General features: G+C 43.5%; 4 protein-coding genes across 9 annotated transcripts in view; 2 read left to right on the top strand and 2 right to left on the bottom strand.

Annotated features, from left to right (window-relative positions):
- Window positions 1-800: 800 nt before the first annotated feature.
- Window positions 801-6844, bottom strand: c7h12orf66 (chromosome 7 C12orf66 homolog). Of its 4 annotated transcripts, none has more exons than XM_035426962.1 (5): window positions 6711-6844; window positions 5091-5230; window positions 4027-4315; window positions 3336-3837; window positions 801-2810 (listed from the first exon to the last, which is right to left on the bottom strand). In XM_035426962.1, the coding sequence occupies exons 1-5, from the start codon at window positions 6734-6736 to the stop codon at window positions 2496-2498; spliced, it is 1272 nt and encodes a 423-aa protein (XP_035282853.1). In that variant the 5' UTR covers window positions 6737-6844; the 3' UTR covers window positions 801-2495. The 4 variants fall into 4 exon arrangements, with proteins under 4 accessions (XP_035282853.1, XP_035282852.1, XP_035282851.1 ...); XM_035426961.1 differs by lacking the exon at window positions 6711-6844 and adding an exon at window positions 5923-6320; XM_035426960.1 differs by lacking the exon at window positions 6711-6844 and adding an exon at window positions 5923-6292 and having other exon boundaries at window positions 5091-5363.
- A 42-nt stretch (window positions 6845-6886) lies between these two features.
- On the top strand, window positions 6887-12455 carry LOC118232207 (protein mono-ADP-ribosyltransferase PARP12-like). Its single transcript, XM_035426963.1, has 9 exons — window positions 6887-7249; window positions 7949-8084; window positions 8583-8838; window positions 9033-9143; window positions 9592-9724; window positions 9884-10052; window positions 10400-10520; window positions 10659-10755; window positions 11357-12455. The coding sequence occupies exons 1-9, from the start codon at window positions 6909-6911 to the stop codon at window positions 11358-11360; spliced, it is 1368 nt and encodes a 455-aa protein (XP_035282854.1). The 5' UTR covers window positions 6887-6908; the 3' UTR covers window positions 11361-12455.
- Window positions 12456-13218: 763 nt separating this feature from the next.
- LOC118232204 (protein mono-ADP-ribosyltransferase PARP12-like) lies at window positions 13219-20839 on the top strand. The gene is made up of 8 exons (XM_035426958.1): window positions 13219-13879; window positions 14649-14784; window positions 16092-16350; window positions 16701-16796; window positions 17305-17431; window positions 17661-17829; window positions 18408-18528; window positions 19027-20839. Exons 1-8 carry the CDS (start codon window positions 13443-13445, stop codon window positions 19125-19127), a joined length of 1446 nt encoding a protein of 481 aa, XP_035282849.1. The 5' UTR covers window positions 13219-13442; the 3' UTR covers window positions 19128-20839.
- A 711-nt stretch (window positions 20840-21550) lies between these two features.
- tbxas1 (thromboxane A synthase 1 (platelet)) overlaps window positions 21551-22569 on the bottom strand; it is a 32302-nt gene continuing 31283 nt past the window's right edge. For 2 of the 3 annotated variants that reach the window (XM_035426568.1, XM_035426569.1), the window contains exon 14: window positions 22436-22568. In XM_035426568.1, the coding sequence (XP_035282459.1) occupies window positions 22458-22568 (111 nt within the window). In that variant the 3' untranslated portion in view covers window positions 22436-22457. Of the gene's footprint in view, window position 22569 lies in introns of all 3 variants that reach the window. The other variant, XM_035426570.1, reaches the window with a different exon arrangement.

Genomic DNA, 22569 nt, shown 5'->3' with positions numbered 1-22569 from the left:
TAACCTTTTAAAGGCATACTATGCAGGATTTCTTTCCTTTCTCCTGTGTTTACAATAAAAAATAACTTACAGTATAGTAGTAGATTTTCTGAGTTGTGGACTCACCCCTATTACCTAGCTATGGATAGCTAGCTAGCCCATATGAGCAGAGAAAAGTGGATTGGAATTTTATTCTCCAGTCTAAAGTTATTACTTTGTTAAATACAAGACCCACAGCAGATTCCCAGGCCATCGTGGCCAGCCAGCTAACTTTACCAATCATAACTGAATTTAGTTAGCTAATGGCAGCTACCAACCTTACCAAACTCTGACCAGCCACTTGGTTGGCGTTAGGTTAGCCACTAATATGACCTGATCTCTTCATCACTAACCAAACTGAAGATGAACCACTGTAGTAGCCAAGCCATCCATATTTCCTCCTCTTCTATTGGCCACATGCTTTTCAGATACTGCCCAGAAACATCCCGAATATTTTTAGAACAAATACAGGCAGATAAGCAAGGAATGGGCAGAAGTGAACACAGACATAAATTGCCAGTGCATCACAGTAATAACTGAGCATGGTTGTCATTATTTTCAATGTGAAAATCCTGCATAGTATGCCTTTAAATTATGTGTTCCCATATCTGTAATTATGTTCCCCAAATATCATTTAAATATATTACAAATAACCTCTGACCAGACCTGTACTAAGTGCAGGTCTGGACAGTGAAAAGTACACGAACTCTTTCTACCAATACTGAAAACTGAATTCATTGTATGCTTTTACACTCCTTTCCCCAGGGAAAAGAATACACACATTCTTCATTTTTTACCTTTATTCTTGTACACACGTTTTTACTACAGAAAAATTATTTAAATCTGGAGTATATGAGTAATGGAAGGACATTACCTGCAAATGCAAAACATTCTTACAGTTTTGTTGCCATGAAGTGGAAATCTTTTAACGTTGACAAAACATTCCAGTAACATTGTGAGAACATGGTTAGCTGGGTTTCTATCTTGCAGTGAAAAACACATGCTAGTACTGAGAGGAAAGTCAAGCCAATGCAAGAGGGGGAAAAAGTTCATTGTAAGGTATATTACAGCATAATGAACATTGGCCACTACAGCAGAGCAGGGCAAGGCTGTTGGTTGGGACAGAGATGAATAAACCCAGGGAATGCTGTCCAATGCTCATATAAAGCATTTATCATATCTGCCTGGCAGGAGATACCATCAGGAGATACTGTGACAGAGCGGACTCATGAAATGCCATCCCTTTTGTCCATGATTAAATGTTTTCCCCCATTTTCCAGAGCCTTGTGTTTATAGTTACTGGGTATTCCTACTGAGAAAGAGAATACATCTCCAAGAGCCCCCATAAACTTGTCAGGACTCATTAAAACATAAACTTTGGTCTATTAATACACCAGTGATCCACTTGAGATTTCACAGCGCAATAAATAATTTGCTAATTCTTGGACCCGTTAAAATCCACATTGTCCCAGGCAGGATGGCGGAAATATCCTACATCACTGCCAAGTATGTAGGTCATCCACCCACAATCAAACTAGGTGAACTTAGCTGCTGGTATGCTTTCCAAGCCATATACTAAAATCATAACACTTCTATGCAGTTAAAATTAAACTAAACTTCACATTATCCGTTTCAAGCAGCGGTTAATTTCTCCTGCATATTAGACATCCGCATTAATGTCTGTAGTTTCTTTCTGAAGGTGCTCCAGCTGTTAGGCTTACACAGAAAAAATTGTTCAAAGCCTCATTTCTTTCAGGATCTGAAGTTTGTCCATCTGCAGCTGTGGTGGGTGACTCCAGTACTGGAGCGCCACAGACATTTCTGGTTTTTGCTCCAGCCAAACTACAACTTAATCATCAGGCTAAAGCACACACAGATGACCATGTGCTGGAGGGTGTTTCATCCTTCAGACTATTAGGCTCAGACTCTCAATAATTCATAAGTTTACAATCAAACTCCAAGACAGCTCTGGCACTCCACTGCAGAGGTTGCCTACCCATGAGCCCCTATTTATGAAAAGGAGGAGGGCTGATCTAGGATCAGTTTGGCCATTTGGCACATTATGGATAAGGTTAGAATATGAACATGGGAAACCTGATTCTAGATAAGCCCTCCTGCTTTATGAATATGGACCCTGATCTTTCACACGGAATTCTCCATGGCCTTTAACCTTCCACATGACACACCTGAAGGCAGAGTGAATCCAGTCCCTCTGGAACTGCTTTCTCCAACAAGGCTCTGATTTAATCAGCAAGTACTGATTTTACAGACCCTAAACGTCATGAGTATTTGCCTTAATTATTGAACACGCTCCCACGCTATTGGCTGTCACTGTCAGTGTACTTGTCATGTACCCAAGTCTTCTACCGCATAGGGTCTGACAATGAGTACTGACTGATTAATTATGGAAAAAAAAGCTTGCTACTCTACACAGCCTTTCCAAACCAGTCACTCGAGTCCAGAACTCGAACCCGCGCTTAGCCCTTGGACCCGGGTTTGAGGTAAGTGAACGGCTTGGAGTTTCTCAGCGAGCTGGAGATCTCCTGCAGGAAGGAGACGATGTGGGAGTCCTTCTCGGACTTCTTGGCGTCGAAGATGACTATGATGGTGAAGTGCGGTTCGGGCCGGGTCAGGTAGTAGGTGCTCTGGACCTTGTCGTCGTAGAAGTGCACCACCTTGTCCAGGGCGTTGAGCTCGGCCGCGCGGTCGCTCATGATCATGATGACGTTGGGCCAGTGCGTGACCGGGCGGTCGCTGGGCAGCGACACCACGGCGGGGAACTGATCCACCCCCTGGGGGAGGAAAGGTCAGGGTTTGCTGTGAAATACATGTTCTTCTGAGGGATGAGTGTGTTTCAGAGCACTGAGTCTGTCGCACGCTGCAGAAAAAGCATCATCTGCACAACTGACAACTTCTCTGGCAAAGCCAATAAGAGCCATTCCATTATATTTCTGAGGGTGGATTTGGATATTTCCACTACAGAATTGCACCCCCTTCCCAAAAGAAAAACTTCATATCATGAAGTTACAAGCGAAAGAGAAAGCTCTTGTATATGGAATCCACGGAATCCTAAATCACTTTCCAGTCAGAAGCATGACTTCAAAAAATATTAATCATAATATAAAAATAATACATGTAAAAGTAATTTTTGTGCACTCACATTCTGGGTCACAAATACTATTTAATTCTCTCACACACACACACACACACATATATATATTATATATATTTTTTGTTATACTTTTTCTATTTTTTTTTTTTTTTTACAGTGTTACTGAAACGTATAGAAGGTGGTGACCCGGGCCGGCCTACCGTACCTTGGGGGCCTCGCGGTAGGAGTGCGGGTGGTGATAGCCGTGGCCCTGGAAGCTCTCCGAGCCGCGGTTGTCGAAGATGAGCGAGACGTTGACGGCGTCGTGCTTGCGGATGAAGCCCGAGATGCGGCCGAAGTAGTCGGGCGACGTCTTGGCCGTCAGCGCCTTCATCTCGGAGAGCGTGGTCTGGCGGGCCAGCGCCTCGTGGAAGTAGAAGCCAAACTTGGCCAGCAGGGCGTTGCGGAGGCGGAGCAGCCACAGGAAGAGGTGGGGCGGCTGCACGGCCTTCTGCACCTGGCCGCCGAACAGGTGCTTGCGGGTCTCGCGCTGCCTCTCGAAGCCCTGGCCCCAGGTGTGCAGCTTGGAGTGGGCGCTGTGCAGGTTGAGCAGCGACGGCAGGAACTGCCACTCGGAGATCTGGGCCTGGCAGCGCAGCAGCTGCGTCAGCACGTCCACCTCCACCTGGAAGCTGCTCTCCAGCCCGCTCAGGATGGGGTGGTGGAATCTGCCGTGGGGAGAAGGGGGGGGGGGGGGGGAATGGAGGGCGTGACCTCCCCAATCCACGTGGATACAAAATCTGCCACCTGTTACGAGGTGGAACCCCTAAATCTGGCTAAAATCTACCCCTAAAACCCCTCAGCTATTATAGCTGGCCGTGTGTTGTCAGCCTCAGTAGCATTAAAACATCGCTCACCTGGAGCTGTATTTCTGCACCACGGAGTCCAGAGTGTTCACCAGCTCCTCCGAGTTGATGGACTTCTGGCTGCCCAGCGTGTGCATCTTCTCGTAGAAGTCGGCGATCTCCATGCGGGCCTGGATGAAGAAGCACAGCTGCTCGGCCAGGTGGGACAGCAGGTCCTCCAGGTACGGTGCCGTCCCCCCCGCCGCATTACGACCCGTCGTCACCACCTTCTTCAGCTCGTTGTACAGCGAGGTGTAGATAGTCCTGATCGAGTCCTTCCGGCTGAAAAATGACTGTCCGCCTGTCGGGGAGGGTCAAACAAGCAAGCGTCGGCACACACAAAAGGTGAGCGCGCAAGTCTATCAACCAATGATTAATACACTTCTGTCAAACAAACTATGATCAATGCACTACTGGACCGTTATATGACACAAATTCCAGCGCTGGCTGTGTTCAAGCCATGCTGATTTCAGGAAACAGCTGCATGTGCGCCTGTGCAGATTCTGCAGCAAAACTGTTAAATTGGTCTGCTGATTGGTTGGCTGCAGATTACGGTCTGTGGTGGAACCTCAGCGCAAGTGACCTGAGACTGTGCGCACCACTCTTTAAACCGTGATGCGTGCAATACGGTGCTCCAAGTTCCTCTAAAAAAAACATGCGGATTTTAGATTTAGCGTTTGATGATATGCTGAATTATGCACCTGATTAAAAAACTAGGCCAGTTTGGCGGAAGCTGTTGATCAACTACAGAGTATAATGGTCGGGGAGCTGTGTTAGCAACTCAGATGTTGTATGATCAGTTCCCGAGTGGGCACTGTCATCGATACACTTAAGCAAAGTACTTCACCAGAATTGCTTCGGTAAATATCCAGCTGTATAAAAGGACACTGTAATGTAAGTCCTTCATGTCTGAGATGTTATATGTCTAATACACAGGCCTACACGTAGGCCAAACGTGGAATAATCCAAATTACCAAAAACAGAAGTTGACAGTCCACAGTCAGTTAGACCACGTTTTCGTGACTACGATTTTGCCGTTTCCCAATTGACAAGGGTGAAGACTGCTCTTGGCCTACCTATTTTCTGCCCCAGGAAAGTCATGTTGTGGTAGGCTTTCTCTGCAGCTGCCAGGTGGGCAAGGGCGGCCAAGAGAGAGGCCCATATCGCTCCTGCGCTCTTGTTGTTGTCCTTCTCTTTCTCCACGTAGTCCTTCGCTCTGTCGAAGGAAAATATCCCCAGCTGCGTGAAGTAGCTCTCCAGAACTGCCCTCTCTTTTGGCACCGGGCGCAGCTCTTCGTCGCGCGTTGCCTCCGTCATCGTCGTCGACAATAAAGATAACTTTTATCAGTCTGTTGATTTGGATGCGTGAGTAAAATGCCAACAATCGCCTGGTTAGCTACTGTTAGCTAATTCGGTATTGAGCCGTCACCTGTACATCACCACAGGACTTCCTAACTGGCTTGCCAGCGCTCTTACCGTTTAAAATGCCTTATTCAGCACCCGGACAAAGCATAACTAGTTAGCTAGATATCCAGCCTATAACAAGTATTTTTACTTAAGAAACAAGACTACAACACATTTTTCGGGGGAAAATCAATTAAATTGCTCGGCATTAAATATATTTAACGTCGTGACCATTTGTATAAACAAATACTTGCGCTGTGCTTCTTAAAAACGAATATAGCTATAAGCTGGTTAGCTCACTGTGCTACTGAGGATCCATGTTGGTTTTTCCTGACAACACTAGGGGATCACAGACTGGACAAAAGTGTTAGCGCAATTACAAATAACGCAATCTAACATATTTCACCTAATCTTGCAGCATCATCGTGTGGTAATGAATTGCCACTGCTACAAAGCAAGTGAATTGAGGCTTTTTTTTTTTCACGCACATTTTCAGCGGTTTACCTCTTTCTCGCCATCAGGTGTGTATTTTTCATTCAGCTTTACCATAGGTATGCTGTGCATTCCAAACTACACCAGGATAGAGTCAAGGTTATGCTCTTCCCTTCGGGTAGATTAAATAGATTTAGGAGGTTATTGTGTTATGCTGCCATCAGAACATATGCTTTCACCAAAATAAATGGGCTTTGCACGACTTGCGTACGTATAGGCTGCAATAAATAGTTAATACAAATTAAGAAAAAAAAACTTGACGTGCTGCAGACTGCAGAGGCTAAACTTGTACCAAATTATTTCAGTTTCGTTTCCTCTGAAATAAACGACACGTTTCCGGACTCTATGCAAGGGCTCGATTCCTGAAAATCTACGATCCTCTTGAGTTTCCATTTCCAACACTAATTTGGCACACCTGATTCGAGCGCAACTAGATCTAAAAGCTGTTGAATGAGGTGTGTCGTGGTCGTCCACCCTCCCCAAAAAATACGGAAACGGTGACAACATATTCGCTATTAAGGATGTAAACTACATTATACCGACAAATCAATTTGGAATAATAATTTAAATTATATCTATATTATAATTTAAATTATAATTTGATTTTAGTACAAAGCACTTCAGGATTTATTGGTAAACAGGGAAAGCAGATTGCGCATTTAGGCTACAGACAAGTAAAATATCCGCGAGGTAGCCTACTTAACTGTCAGGGGGTTGTAAGCCTATTTAATTACTTTGACTATACTTACTTTGACTCATGTATTAACATGATCTGCATAGCATGGTGGGGAGCGTCTTACCTGTGCAATATTAACATGACATGCATAGCCTATTTCAGATTGGGAAACGAAACCGTGACAGCGACTGTGACACCCAATCTATTATAAGAAACAGTATCGCATGTAATCCTTTCGATTTCCTTTCTTCCGAAACTTGACGCCAAATCCGACAGGCGATGGAAACTGGTCAGTGTATCGCTAGCTGCACCTTCGGTTAGTATGGCTGACATGTCTGTGCTGGTCTCTGACTTCATTACTAGGAAACTCTGTCAAAACGAGGGATGTTTAGACTATGGACAGTTGTATCAGACAATATGCGACAATATTCGCCCGATAAGCGGAGATCCGCAGGAGATGCTCTTCGACGTCCTTACTAAAAACAGTAGGTTTGTCATCGTTGAAGGCAAAGAGGAGACGGATGCCGGTTGTTCCATGGCCCCGGACAGCCTTGTTGTCCCTAAGACTTCGCTGCGTCTTTGCCAGCGTCTCCCAGGAAACTGTGACAACTGCGGTGATCTGCACCTGTGCAGATATTTTGTATGCGGTTTCTGCAGGTACAGGTAGGTGGATGAAGTCTAATGTGCGTCGACCTTTACATTTGGAACTTTGTGGAGTGGCTGACTGTAGTGTTAAATATGGGTGACATTCGCGTAACTTATGCGACTGATATATCCAAAGAGCTACTGGTTGACAGGCACTACAATGTAGCCTATTTGTCCTCTTATGTCAGCATATTTGTTTATGTAAAAGGGAACGGGACCTTCTCGGTTTTGTTAAATGGACTGGTCAAAACTTTTCATTTGAAGCCAAATCAAAACGAAGAATCTGATTTCCTTTGACTGGACACTGCTGTCAGCATTAGCTACAGCTGTCACTGATCTTGCACCTTATTGCCAGTCATGGCAGCCTGCTTTTTCTGATTTCACCCTGTGTATGTTGATGCGCTTAGTGGTCAGGGCAGGTCAGACATTATCCAAACCAGTATTTTCAGTTCCTCTACAAAGTGCTTCAGGTTATGAGGACAAAATGTCTTCCTGCTCAGTGTCACAATGTCTGTACAATTAACAATTGTGTTTTCCCACAATCTTGGCATTTGTTTCTGCTTTTTCTGTAGTTGTTTATCTGTTACTTGTTTTATGCCTGTTTGAAAGCCACAGATTCATCCGTTACTAGCTTCCTAACACACAAACTGACAATACAATGACTGCTTTGACTAAAATAATGTAAGTTTGTTATACAGTGTGGATTTCTCTCCATAGGAAGAAATGTAAGAACTGCCACGACCTGAACTCTGACTATAACATGGCGGTTCTGAAGAGAGAGGGCTTGCAGAAGCTGGAGCAGGCAGAATTGTTCCTGCTCCTGCTTCAGAATGACTCGTATCTACTGCCAGAGGTGATGCAATTCCTCAACTAATTTTGTCATTCTACTTTCTGTCAGTAAGCCCCATTTTCTGGTGTCATTATTTTTGAGACAGAAATCACGTCAGCTGAGACAGCCCAGTGTAGGGTTTCATACATCTACTTTGGGGCCGTATTCTTATCTAAAAATTGTTCATAATGGTCAAACATTTTCCACAAACAATTTACAAAGCAGTGTATGTGTACAATTTATTTGTGTGAGCAAATTTATTGAGGACTTAATGTATGGGGAATTAATCTATGACTTGTTATTCAGTCACTAATAGGGGGTATGATGTCACTGTTCAGATACAGGCCAGATATAGTCCAGATTTGTATACATCTGAATAATAATGTTTTTATTAATCAAAGGGCCAAGAATGCATCTATGGTGGGCCACGTTTAGAGCATGGGATGCCAATGAATGAATAGCCCTCGTCTCATAGATGTACACCAATAGAAAGTCTTAATTTTCTCTTTTGGACGGTTTCAGGTCTGCATGCATTACAACAGGGGTGCAGGACAGCACGGGGACTGCCGGTTTAAGGGAGAATGCACCAACCTCCACATCTGCATGGAGTTCCTCTTGGGGAAGTGCCAGTCCAATGGCTGCAGACGAGCCCACAAGTTTGACCCCAAGGCCACAAAAATTCTGAGTGGCAGAGGCATCAGTCCAGAGAACAGAAGCATTCTGCACAGGATCTATAGAAACCGGTACCTGATCACCAGCAGTATGAAGACATCAAAGAGTAAGACCATCCTGCTGCTTCAGAGACTAGTTCAAACCATATTTTAACTAAATGCAAGCTGGTTGCACAGGGGATGTTTGTGATTCAGTTGTGATTCTCAGTACTGCAGTAAACTGGCTTTAAAGTCTTTTTTAAAGCCATTTTCACTGATATTCCTCTGTTTGTCTCCCCCATTTCTCTCTGGTGGCTTCCAGAACCAACTACAGAGCAGTCCTGTCTGCGGTCAAAGAACACCAGCACCGTGAAAGAAGCAGACAAGAAAACAATCTGCCTCTTCTTCATTCGCAACCAGTGTACCTACGAAGGTAGCAGCCTTTCTAAATCCCCCTCACGTCTTTTTAAAGGTGGTGAATGAAAATGAGGAAACACCTGGATAAATGAGGGTCAAGAACAGTATGACACAGAGGCTACCACACTAGTTAGAGTTAGCCATTAATTATGCAAACAACATTCAAGCATCTATTGGGTTACATATAAACGTACAGGACATGCCTGGCTGCCTGTAGTTACAGTTAGCCTGGCTAAGAGGAGACCTCTGTGGCTTTGAAAGAAGGACCTGAGGCAAAAGTAGTCATCTGATACAAAATGGTGGCCAATGCCCTATTAATTGGCTTGACATTGGTGTTTCTTCTATTTTTGTCTACTTCCTGTATGTGTCTTTTATATGAAACTTTGTGTGATGATGTCACATTGAGTCTGGCACAGAGCTTACCTGCCGTGTATGTCCCTTGTGCCATCTCTGTTTTCCCCCAGAGAAGTGTAACAATGTTCACTTCCACCTGCCTTACAAATGGCAGACGTTGGTCCATGAGGACTCCACCTGGACAGACCTTCCCAACATTGAGGATATTGAAAAGGATTACTGCAACCCAGAAAATGACACCAGGTGTTTGTTTGACAGTTCACAGGGGGGCTGTTAGTACAATGAAAGCATTTTCTGTACCAGATCCTTCAGTGATTTATAACATTTTGTTAGAATATCATGTGAAGGCACTGGATGTTCGTAGTCGGGTTTAATAGTTGTTTTTTCATCACGTCTCTTCAGCACGGGGTATATTACCGTGGACTTCCGCACCATGATGTATGGCTCAGCCAAAGTCCGACGACTCTCCACAGTTTCCTCGGTTACCAAACCTGCAGATTTCATCCTCACCACCGAATGGCTGTGGTACTGGAAGAATGACCAAGGACAGTGGACTCAGTACCAGCATGAGGTCAGTCAAGACCAGCTCAAACCAAATACCCTTTAGATCAGGGATCAGCAACTCACGGTCCTTAAGGGCTGAGAACTGCTCATGAACAGTTTATGAAAATGGAATTGTTAAATTAATAACCTTAAAAGGGACAGTATGTTCTCCATTTTGCTGAGGAACCTCAGCTTGGGGTCCTTCATTAACTTCCTGGGGTCCCCAGAGCACACTTTGGGAGTTGTCAGACACACAATATCGATTTACGTTATTCATGAGGAATCGTGCAGTTGCTCTGGCTGCTCAAACTGATTTGGCTCTAAAACAGACAACAACATCAGCGCTAAGAACTGGTTTGGACTGTTTCCCTGTAGGTCAGCGGAAAAGCACCATGTTCCATCACTTCAAAGAACCTGGAAGTTGCCTTTCAAGACGATGCCAACAGTGCTGTTTTGCTCAGCAAGGGGGATCAGCGTTATGTCCTCAGTTTTAAAGGTATGGATGCTGGCCGTAGGCTGTGCTCACCTCTTCCTTCCTTACTAGAATGTCCGACTGTTTTCGGTGTCTTGGTTCTGGAGAACGTTGACAGGAAAAATCTGATTTTGCTTCCGCTCTATGGTGTCCCTGCTTCAGGAATGCATGAGCTGAGCATCGAGCTTCAGACGAAACGAGAGGTTCGAAGGAGGCCCCGGTTCCTCTCTGCGCTGGAGGTGAAGAAAATATTGGAGAGGTGTGCCATCTCTTTTGTTCCTTCTTTTTACGTTCTTTTACTCTTCAGCAAATATTCGAAAAAAGACTGTCCAGTCTTTAGTAGTTTGATTTATTTATCTGTTTTATATTTTTATCCATTTAGCAAAGCACATCTATTGACAGTTGACATTTACCACATGATGGATATCCTTAGCGACAGTTGTATTCAGAGACTTCGTTTTTTGTATGCAATCCATTTATGCAGCTAAATGGTAAATGGTAAACGGTAAATGGACTGCATTTATATAGCGCTTTTATCCAAAAGCGCTTTACAATTGATGCCTCTCATTCGCCAGAGCAGTTAGGGGTTAGGTGTCTTGCTCAAGGACACTTCGACATGCCCAGGGCGGGGTAAATATTTTGTGGATGAACTCAGTTTCCAACATCACAATACAGCTCACCTAGATTTTCTACTCTCCACACCTGTAAATAGTCTCTTCCATTTAATAGTCTTATTGTGCTTTATGCTGTTATTGTGCTCACTGTAGGGATTACGTTCTTGGTGCACGTTGCTACTGTATGAGTCAAGAGGCTTTTGAGAATAGGGATTTATGTGAAACTTGTCTTTTTTTTATCTTCAGCTGAGTTCCATGGATTGATGGCTCCTCCTGGACTCAAGACTCAAGAACAAAGATGTTTTTTTTCTGCCTTGGCCCATGCTGGCCTTCTACAGGCACTGAATATTGCTGTGGCCACAGTTGTATGGACGATGAAACCAGTCATTTTTTGGTTAATTCTGTCACCAAGCGCCAGGCTTATCTGCATTACTGTTAGTAAAGTGTGTGTGTTTTTGTACCCTAGGGAAAGCACTGCACTAAATCATGATTTCTTTGTCAGAGTAGCTCATTTATACACAGGCACTAAACAGAACTTTTTGCATGCACTTACAATGATTTGAGATCATTTTGTGGGGGGGGGGGGGGGGGGGGGGGATATTTATCTATTTTTGACTGGAACAATAATTAACAAAGTAACACTGTAAGCACTTTTGGTCTGTCTGTCTTATGCCATGGTTTTATTACTGTCAAAAAGGTTTGACTGAATGATGGTTTTGTTGTATAATAATTAATGATGATTGTTTTTTCTTTCTTCTTCTTGTATTTACAGCTTTATGCTTGATAAGGAAAACGAAATGTGACGTTACTAACATTTTTGGCAAAAACCTTTTCTGAAAATTTAGATTAGTTTTTATTGCATTAACGACAGGTAGCAACTAACTTCAGTTACTATGAAAACATGAAGTAAGATCATATTTTGTACATTTTTCCTGTTGGCTATTACTGATTTACTTGGTCTAACACTAAATCATGGCACAGTAAATTATTTTTCCACATTATGTGAAATACTAACCTTTGTTTTTGTGTTAGCATTTGTTTCCATATGTTGTCACTCCTCGTATTTCTTTGTATTCGTTTACTGCCTCAGTAAATTGACTATTTCGTTCTATTATACTAGCCTACATTGTGACATTTGTTTGCTGAACGCCTATCATGAATCACGAACTGTTTGACGTAGATTTCTGAAAGTGGAATGGGTGAGTCCCGCATTCACTGCATGCTTACGCTATTTTTATCTAGGTTTCGGTTCTGTGAAAATGAAGGAATTGTGCGTGCGAGTCTTTCAGGTGGGGTGTTTAGATTCTGAATAATGTAACACAAAATAAACAAACAAACAAAAAGACCTTAGCTGTCTTCATCTTAATATCATGGGATGCATAATCTCTCAATATTAGGACCACTGAATGGGTCAGTGAGTTAGATGTGAAAGTCAATTTACGTTTCATTTTTCCTTTTCTGTGGAATATATACATTATATATATATGTATGTGTGTGTGTGTGTGTGTGTGTATCCCACAGATATGTTCTGTAAATAGATATGGTTTACAGAATATGTAAACCAAAAAGCATTTTTTGCATATCAGTTAACGACAGAACATTTGATGATAATGATGATGCTGGACGAAGAAAGGTTCTGTAACAATTTAGAACTTCTGTAGTCAAACAGTAGCTATAGGCTAGCCTAGATATAGCAACCAGTCACCATTGTAAAATCCGATATCCAAGATTTGTGCGTTTACACTTTCAAGCAGATTATGCACTCAAGTGCAGAAGTAGCCTACCATCCTTGAAAATGGTAAAAAATACAGAACATGCAAATATCGTCTAGCCCATGAGATTGGAAACGAGGGCCGTATCGGTTTCTGGTTTTCATGTTAACTTCTGGCCTTATTTAATTAACCTTAATATTTACGCCATCTAAATTTCATGACAAGCGCATGAATGACAGCCGCATACATTTTGGCTGTGATGTGACTGAAGCAGCTGGTGAAAACAAAAACCTGCATACACCGGCGAATTGCCCACCCCCTTGTCTAGCCTGTGTGCACATTTAATGAGGGATATGTAGTTCCAGACGCTTTAGGAGTTGCTCTGGATAAGAGCGCTTGCTAAGTAAATGAAGAAAATGAATTCAAATTGTAACTCGGAATGGCTTTGGATCTATTTATTTATTTAGCCTGATTGGCAAGTTGTCACAACCACACGAAGATCGTCTATAGCATAGACCGTATAAATATAGGTTATTAGGCGTGGATTAGTGACGAGACGTAAAATAATTTTGTGTTGGGGTAAACATTCAATTGCCGTCCCCTTCCATGAGGGTTTTTTAATGCCATCTGGTGGTTTGGTGTGTAATCCACAGTCGTTTAAACACCAATATTTCAGATGTTCCTGCCCCCAACACAACAGTCGATGGCAAGGAAACGCCGGCAAAATGTCGTACGCCCGTGTAATTCATTATGCCACTAGTATCTTATGTTGCAATAAAGGGTCGATGGATTTTTTGCAGCTTCACAGAAAGGTTTTCCAGCGTTTCGAGATCACCGAGGACGATTTCTGGTACATTGTGAGAAAATGTCCACGGTTTGCCGTCGTGAAAAACACAAGCGACAGGACCTCTGAAGAGTGGAGTTCGGACTACATGATTGTTGCGAAAACATCCCTTCGGATCTGCAAAAACTACACGAAATACGAATGCTCCGACTGCCAGGAGCTCCATTTGTGCAAATATTTTGTTTATGGAAACTGTAGATATGGAAAAGGAAGGTAAGACGAAAACGAAGAAAAAGTAGTCTGTGCACCCAAACTGTCTAGCGAGCTAACTGGCTAACGTTGTTCGCTTATTATCTGGCCAGTCCAATACGCCATTTGCGCAGATATTCTGGCACAATGCGTTTCTTAAAACAGAAATGTGCATGCACGATCTATATACAACATTGCAAAGAGAAGCATAATTCATACACGCAATGGTAAATTTGGTTCGCTGGGAAATTAACGATTGGACTGTAGACTGACGTAAGAACACTACGAAGAGACAGAAGTAGCCAGCTAACACGAAATCCCATTGTCTAGTAGCGGGCTAGGGAGGTCGATAAATGATGTACATTATCATACTAACTAGATAACTTGCAATGTTTTTTGTGTGTTAGCTATATTTTGTTTAATTTAGTATACCTGTAATCGGGCTACTTTCCCCTCAGTAGGCTTATGCAGCGAACGCATTTGCCTTAACGTTAGCGTTAGCCAGCTAACGTTAAGTGATCTCAGTGGAGTTGGCAGCTTTGCTTCGACGGCCTGTGGCATCATACCTAGCTGCCTGGCTTACCCAGTAGACACAACTATAGATGACGTATTAGAAATGTGGTGAAACCCCATCTTTGACGTTACTGTTGGTTAATGTGGACACGCAAACCGTACGCCAGCACTATTATCATATTTGCCATCGTTTTTGTGCGTGTTATGGGCAGATTCGACTGCTTATTATCGAGGGTCACTAACTTGCATATTATGTAATGCGGGTGTTTACCTCTCCTAGGAAACAGTGTAAATTCTCACACAATGTCCGATCGGAGCACAACTACCCCCTTCTGCGGGAATGTACGCTCCACGAACTTCACGAAGAAGACCTCTTCCTCCTGCTGCTGCAGAACGACCCGACTCTACTCCCGGAGGTGAGCTCGTAACTTCACCTGTGCTGCCATATACCTGTTTAAATACACCCACATGAGCTAATAGACGCGATCACATGCCTAAAGTCTAGGGACCAGTTCAGTTCATGCTTTAATTGGTAAGCGTGAAGCACATTTTCACTGAAATAAATCACATCTATGTTAATCGTATAGTGTGTCCATTATACCTCGAGACTCAAAGCATATTTTGATTGAACCCTTCCTAGTATGCTTATCAGATTTCACAATAGTATATTGGACACATTGTTTTTAATAATTATCAGCACAGTACCTACACATATGACAGTGGCCTGTTATAATTTATATGTAATTTTAAAATCACAACCCCACCACCAGCAGTAGCCTATATCAGGATTTTAGTAATGTAATTTGAATTGAAATGCATTAAAAATAGTTTTAACTGGAGACTTGTTGTTTCAGGGATAAAAATGAAAAAAAAAGAAAGATTGGTTTTCAAAATAACTGACAAAAGTTGGTCAGTCCTCCACATTGATTGGAATGAGTTAATTAGGAACAAGCTGCAGTGTTTGGATCTCCATATAAACGCTACAGTTTGACAGTAAGTTCTTCAAATCAGGGAGACTCCAATAAATATGACAGCAATATCATACCATCAAAAAAACTAGGGCAAAAACCCACAGTATAATGTATTTAAAACATTTTAGTGTGTTAATAATGTTGTGAGCAATCTTTGCCTTTTGAGAGTAAGTCTGTGGTACACATGCGAAAAAAGTTTAAAAAAAAAATAAAATAAATAAAAACAACAACAAAAAAGAAAAGGAAAAAAAACAAAAGAATTTGAAGACAGAGGTGATTTTTGGTCTCCAGTCTGGACGAAGACCTTTTCCTCCGCCTCCTGGACACGTTTCCTGCTGATAGAGGAAGTCTGCTGTGTGCTTGAGGATTGAGTAGAGGGATTTCATTCTTCAAGTGTGGACCTGAGTTTAAAAAAAGAAAAAAAAAAGAAAAAACAAAACAAAAAAAAGAAAAACTAAAAAAAAAACAATTGAGTGTCCTGTTGGTGAAAATATTTGTGCCCTGGAGGGTCCAAGAATTGAGGTAAAGTAAAGTGCTTTGCTGAAGAGGTTTTTTGAAAAACAGTAAAGATTTGTTGTTGATGGTGGCACGTGTGTGATTTGTGTGAATTTGAATGGTTGTAAGCCTCTTAAAGGCCTTCCCTATTGTCTTTGTAAGATAAATCTGCTTCTCTGTAAAGCACAGCATGGATTGGCTGGCATTTGAGCCCAGGTTGTTTAATTTTGTAATTCTTTGAATGGTTGGTGACGCAGGTGTGCTCGCATTACAACAAAGGGGCGGGACCGTACGGGGCTTGCACGTTCAAAGCCGGCTGCACCAAGCTGCACATGTGCCAGCACTTCATCCAGGACAACTGCATGTTTGGCCACAAGTGCAAGAGGCTGCACATGATTGACGAGTACGGCCGCCGCATGCTTGAGGAGAGGGGGCTGAGCGGTGACATCATCCACGACCTGCCGTTCATCTACAAGAACGTGTTCAGGCTGACGGCTCCGCCCTACACCAGCAGAGGTACGTCAGGCAGGAGAGGCCACCCGCACACCGGTTTGTTGACTTAAGTGGATCAAACAATTATGTGTCACGGAAGCATCGCATTGTGGTTAGGAACTAGGCTGGACTTAACAGGAAGTAGCCGGTAGCTTTTTGTTTTTTTTTTGTTAAGGCGGTCCAGTTGTGTCTTTTGAAGGGAGCTCTTAGTCCGTCTTGCCTCACAGAGCAAACGGCTGTACTCACAGTTGATGCGTGAAGTGTAAACCCGGGGCAGGGGGTGTCTGTTTTGGAAGTGGAGTAAGCGCTTGGATAGGCGTCTGTCTGCTGCGTAACACTGCTCGTTGTGACCGTTTTTTGCCTTTGTGCTGCAGAGGGGATCGCCGAGCCGGTGGTGAGACCCGCGGTGCAAAGCGAAGAGAGGAGCGAGATCTGCCTGCATTTCTTAAGGAGGAACTGTCGCTTCCAGGGTCAGTTCTGCGTCAGTGCCTGTCCTGCGTCTGTCCTGCGTCTGTCCTGTTTTTATTTACAGTGGGTTTGCACCCTGCATTAATGTCTGCAGGTCCCCTACAAAGCCCTTGTTTTGTGGGGACCATTATTTTTTTTGCCAACCACAATTATTGCTTGTGGAAACCTTTCTTTTCATGTCTGCTTTACAGTTATCTGATTCACTCTCCAAGGGCATCTACAGGAAAACAGGACTTTTTGCTTTCAGTTCCTTGCTTGTACACATTACACTTTTTATTCTTTCTTCCTCGGATTGCTACGAGCTGGCAGGGGAAACATTGCTGGCCCACTTCTGGCTGTATGTGCTCAGAAAGATATTTGTCTTGTGCTACGCTGTCAAGAGTAGCACTTCATGAATTGTCATTGGAGCAGTAATGTATTGCTCACGTGATGCAACAACAGGACCAATTGGAGCGGTTCTCTTTCCAGAGTGTGTGCAGGAGTAACCAATCATAATGCTGTTCTCTGCAGACCAGTGCATTCGCATCCACTTCAACCTGCCCTACAAATGGGAGGTGTTTGATGGGGAGTGCTGGAGGGATCTGAGGCGCATGGAGGAGATAGAGAGGGCCTACTGTGACCCCCGAAACACACACAGGTCTGTACTCTGCTCAGGGTGTCTGTTACATCACTGTGTGTGTGTGCGCATGTATGTGTGTTTGTGTGTGTGCATGTGTACATATATGTGTGTGTGTGTGTGTGTGTGTATTAGTATATATGTGTATGTGCATGTGTCTGTATATTTGTGTGTACGTGTGTATATATGTGCGCACGTGTGTGTGTGTGTGTGTACGCGTGTGCGCTTACACCGTGACTGTTTCTCGCAGCCCTGGCTCCAGGCCAGTGGACTTCCTGTCCATGACCCGGGACTCTGACCCGGTCCGGCGGCTCTCCACCGCCTCCTCCGTCACCAAACCCTCCCACTACATCCTCACCACCGAGTGGCTGTGGTACTACAAGGGAGACCACGAGAACTGGATAGAGTACGGCAGGCCGGTGAGTCCATCCGGCTGTCTGTCTAAATAGAGTACGGCAGACCGGTCAGTTCGTCTGTCTGTCTGGATAGAGTACGGCAGGCCGGAGAGTCCGTCCGTCTGTCTGTCTGGATAGAGTATGGTAGACTGGAGAGTCCGTCTGTCTGTCTGTCTGTCTGTCTGTCTGCTGTTGCTCTGCCACAGACGGACAGGGAGCAGTCGGTGGCTAAGGCTTCTTACACTCCTGGTCACTGTGCTGCACTAAACAGGCTGTAATGCTTGTTTAAGCCCATTGCAGTTTCTCACTTCCTTACTGTGTGACCAGCAGCTCACACCTCTGTTTTGTTTGCACTGAAACCAGATCTTAATTGTTTCAAGCACTAATATTAGTGTCTGGATATGGTTCTCTTGTAGAGCGTTAGAAAGGTGTGGTGTGTAAGGCACAGTACTCATGTCCTGAAGGTGTAATTATGTAGGTCGTACACAAGGTTCTATGTAACTTTCAGCTGTACTCCAGCAATGAGTACAGGGAAAGCAACTTTGTAATGCAGAACACATTTCTGTAGAACAGACAGCAGAGTGCTATCTGATCTCTGATAGGACGATAAGCAGCGGGTGACCTCGGTCTCGTCGCGCGAGCTGGAGGCGGCGTTCCTGACTGACAGCAACGCGGAGGTCACCGTCATGAAGGGCCACAGGCAGTACTTCCTGAGTTTCCAAGGTAACCGTCGCTATCTGATTAGCTGAGGCGCAGACCCGTGTCGGACCCGAGCCGAATGCTTTGTCTGGTTTAACGCGTTTCAGGTTTTGCTGGAATCTGAATCCTAATGAAAGTGCTTAATCCAGGTCTGATCTGGATGGAACAGGTGTAAAAACCAAAGTTCTTTACTGTGAAACTCTGCAAGCTGCAAGCTTAATCTTTATCATTTTTGGACATTCATGAAAATCCCTCTTAAAATTCCCTGTCTATCCCATTGTTTTGGATTTCAGATTCATAAGGGGTCTTGGAGTAACAAAAATGAACTTTTCTCCAAATAGGCAAAAAATTCTTGTTTGATTCTGTCTACTGTGAAAGACTATGTAACCTGGTTGTGAATGGTACTGTAAAGAATTAAGAAGGATGACAGGATCATTTTTATTGATTGATTGAACATTTGATAGATTTATTGATTAACTGATTGATTGACTGACTGAAGGGCTGTTCTCTCTCTGGGCTCAGACATGTACCAGCGCAACCCGAAGCACAACACGAAGCGCAGGGTGAGAAGACGGCCGCGCTTTGTGTCCATAACGGAGGTGGAGAATAAGATTGCACGGTAAACACTGGGAGGAGGAGGAGGAAGGGGGGGGGAAGCTGAGAATTCTGGGAGTCGTAGTCCCTCTGGGTACGTCTCGGTTGCTTGGGGAAACGCACACTCACTCTCTCTCTCACACACACACACACACACACACACACACACACACCCTACACACACACACAGTCTGTAACACCTGCCTCAGTCCTTCCCTGGCAGTGACGTCGGATCGTCTCACACGCACAGATATTTATACATGTAGATGCTGACTGCTGTCATCTCCTGAAGCTGAGAGGCTTGTTTGTGAGACAGAAGCAGAGGTCTAATGATTTTTTTAATGAAATGAAAGCTGATTTTTAGAAGAGGACAAGGCTGTTGTGCGTTTCGCCCAGTTATTACAGTACAATGTAGACTCTTGTGTTTTTTTTTAAACCCCTTAGCGTCCCAGTGACACTTTTGATGTGTCGGACAAATAAGTATGTGCTGAACAAAGATGATGAACAACAAAACGATTTTGGCTGAGAGAGATTAACACAAACACAGACATTGGACCATGACGCAACATAAGTCTGTGTTATTCAGCGAGATCCATAAAGGTTATTTGCCATTGGAATGTGATTGTAATCGTTGTTTCTGACATGTTCTAGTGAACACATATTTAGTCAAGTCCGTATTTCTCCTCGTACATATTTGGTTACTCGATGATGAGCTTGGAGTCCACTGGGGAGAAACAATTGGTCAGAAACCGAAAATATATATTCTCAATAAATACAGTGACTACAGATGTAAGAACTGAATTAAATTGCTATGTGCGTTCTGATCAGAAAACTATCAGCAAGTAATTGAATTCATTATTAAATAATCATTATAAAACTACTATCTTTACCTCTGGAAATTAACACAAACTTCATGTTATTCAGTTGTTATTCATATTATTTCGCTGAATCTATTAAGCTAACAACACAAATATACTGTATGCTGTACCTTAAATGTAGATCAAATAGATTAAATGTTGTATCAGACATATTGTATTATAATTGTAATACTATTTTATATACAACTGTTATTGAGGTCATAGTCGTAGCAGGATTAATAGGAATCAGTGCTGTTATTGTGCTTCTTTTTTTCCTCTACGAAGAACAGAGCAGCAGCTCAGCAAAAAATCTTCACTAAGTGCTTGAGCTCTGTAAGATACTGATCCAGGGTCAGCTGCTCAGTGTGGCTATACTCTAGCTGTGCTAGACACTGATCCTTGGTCAGTGAGACGTGGTTGTGAGGTCACAAACACCAGTCGGCCCTGTGCTAGCGTGTCTTCATGAAACCAAAAAAAATGGGCGGATCTATTGCATGCTCGACTCACAGATTTGAACCAATCATTGTTCTTTTTTGTGGAGAGCAAATTAAAAAAAACATTTTGATTAAGAACTCTGGCAACAAGTTCCTAAATTAGTTAATAACATTAGGTCTTTAAATATGTAAGGACAGGAACAGGCCATTTAGGCCAAGTAGGCTCATCATTTGATTGGTCTAGGAAAGTCAGTGATTGACAGCTGTTTGTAGCTCCACCCACTCTCGCTGTGCTTCTTCTGTCCCCAAATCCTTGCCCCTCCAACCGTCGCCGTCCTGCTTCCCGTGCGGTTTTACTTTTTATTTTAATTTGCTGAAAATGCATTTAACTGTGCAGACCTTTGTAATGGACTCCAGGAAGGCAGCAATAAACTGTGCTCCTCAACCTACCGCCTGCCAGCGTCTCATTTCAAACGACACGACACTCCGAAACCAACCCCAACATACGGCCGGACACCACGGAAACCCAGAACATCAGTCTGGGATCAAGCTTCAGACTGAATGCGTTAAAGAATCAAGTCTCAGACTTCTAGTATCAGACATGATTCAAACATTTTTTAGTTGTCATTCAGGGCTTAGAGAGGGTGTTAATTTAAACATCCTCAGAGATCATCAATTATTCAGACCCCTATTCAAGGGGTCTGACAGACTCAATTACTGGGGAACAAGAACAGATTTCTGTGTCTAAAATCTAAGCCTTAGGGAATTGAAAAATGTCAGTAGTCTTCACAATAATTTATTTGCTACCAAACCGTTCACATAATCACGCATACCATAATCACAACATAGTTAAACTGAGACTGTAATTCTTTTACAATACACTGTAAGAATGAGCATGCGTTATCCCTCCGTGCATGGAGACAGGCCGGTATTCAATCTAGAATTTTTCTTAAATTTGCAAAGGACATTTTAGTGAGGCCGTTCTGGTGATTGCTAAAGAAAAAGAATGGGGCTCGGGAAAAACTTATCAGAAAGGCTTTTTAAAATTTCAGGTAAAGTGAACAAATCTTCAGTCTTTTAATGGGTTACGGAAGATTTTATGAGTCACACTGAAATGTGCGGCCTGCTGACACTCAATGTAAAAGCAAATGCACAACCATGTTTCTTTGAACTTTGTTCAACTTTTATTTTTAATTTTCACGGATAAAATTACACAAAACATACCTTCATTTTTGTTGTGAAATGGAGAGATTGAAGGTGGTTAGAAACTCTGATAACACAACAGGAAACTGAAACTGAAAAGCAAAATCAACTTTAATTCGGTTCAAGAGCCGTCCTCGTACAGGAGAGCCGTGAGCGTCCGGTCTCGCCCCAGGCAAGAGCCCCGAGGCGTCCAGCACGTTGAACGCTTCCCTGTTATTGCTCTCTCCTGTAATTCACATTACATTCATGTGGACAACCGCGCTGTGGAACCACAAACACTGAAAAACCTCCACCATGATCTGTGCGCAAGCAGTTCGTTTCACAACTCCGTCACAGAGCAGAGGTGCGTTCAAGTTCAGCGAACGTTTGCAAACTATTTCAAACTGTTTTCTGTTAGCTTTGTGTTCGCCACGAACATTCGCTGAACTTGAACGCACCTCAGTTTCAGTTTCTATTCTCTCCAGAAACGGCGCTCGTCTCAAACTGCAGCGTTCTCCTCTGGGTCTGTCTTCCTCAGGGTCGTACAGACTTATTTCATTATCGTGGCTGATTTAAGATTAGTGATGGATTCATAATTTCAGCAAATAGATTCATGATGGAAAGTTCCCTTCAGGAAATGCATCACAAACTGAATTTAAGAAGGCGTGCTGTTAAATCCCACGCCTTCGTGTGACCGCCCCACGAACCTGAGCCTTGGTCCTCCGCGCAGGCACCAGAGAACGCGGTCGGAAGATCTCGATGAAAGGATCGGTCACATGTTTATATACACAACGAACCGGAAGCGGTCAAGTCTGTGTGCGGTTATCCCAGGTCATGGTCGGTCGTATGTACACGATGAACCTGAAGCGGTCAGCGCGGTCAGGCTCTACGCCTCCGCAGGGGGAGCATCCGAACCGGCCGTCTCACGCCGTGCGATTTTAACGAAGATGCCGTTCTTGGGCCCCAGGGTGGTGAAAGACTTGAGCTCCAGGGGGACC

This window comes from Anguilla anguilla, chromosome 7 (assembly GCF_013347855.1).
Source record: "Anguilla anguilla isolate fAngAng1 chromosome 7, fAngAng1.pri, whole genome shotgun sequence".
Classification (NCBI taxonomy): domain Eukaryota; kingdom Metazoa; phylum Chordata; class Actinopteri; order Anguilliformes; family Anguillidae; genus Anguilla; species Anguilla anguilla.
The sequence above is the reverse complement of the archived record's forward strand: the minus strand, read 5'-3'. Positions and strand labels throughout refer to the sequence as shown.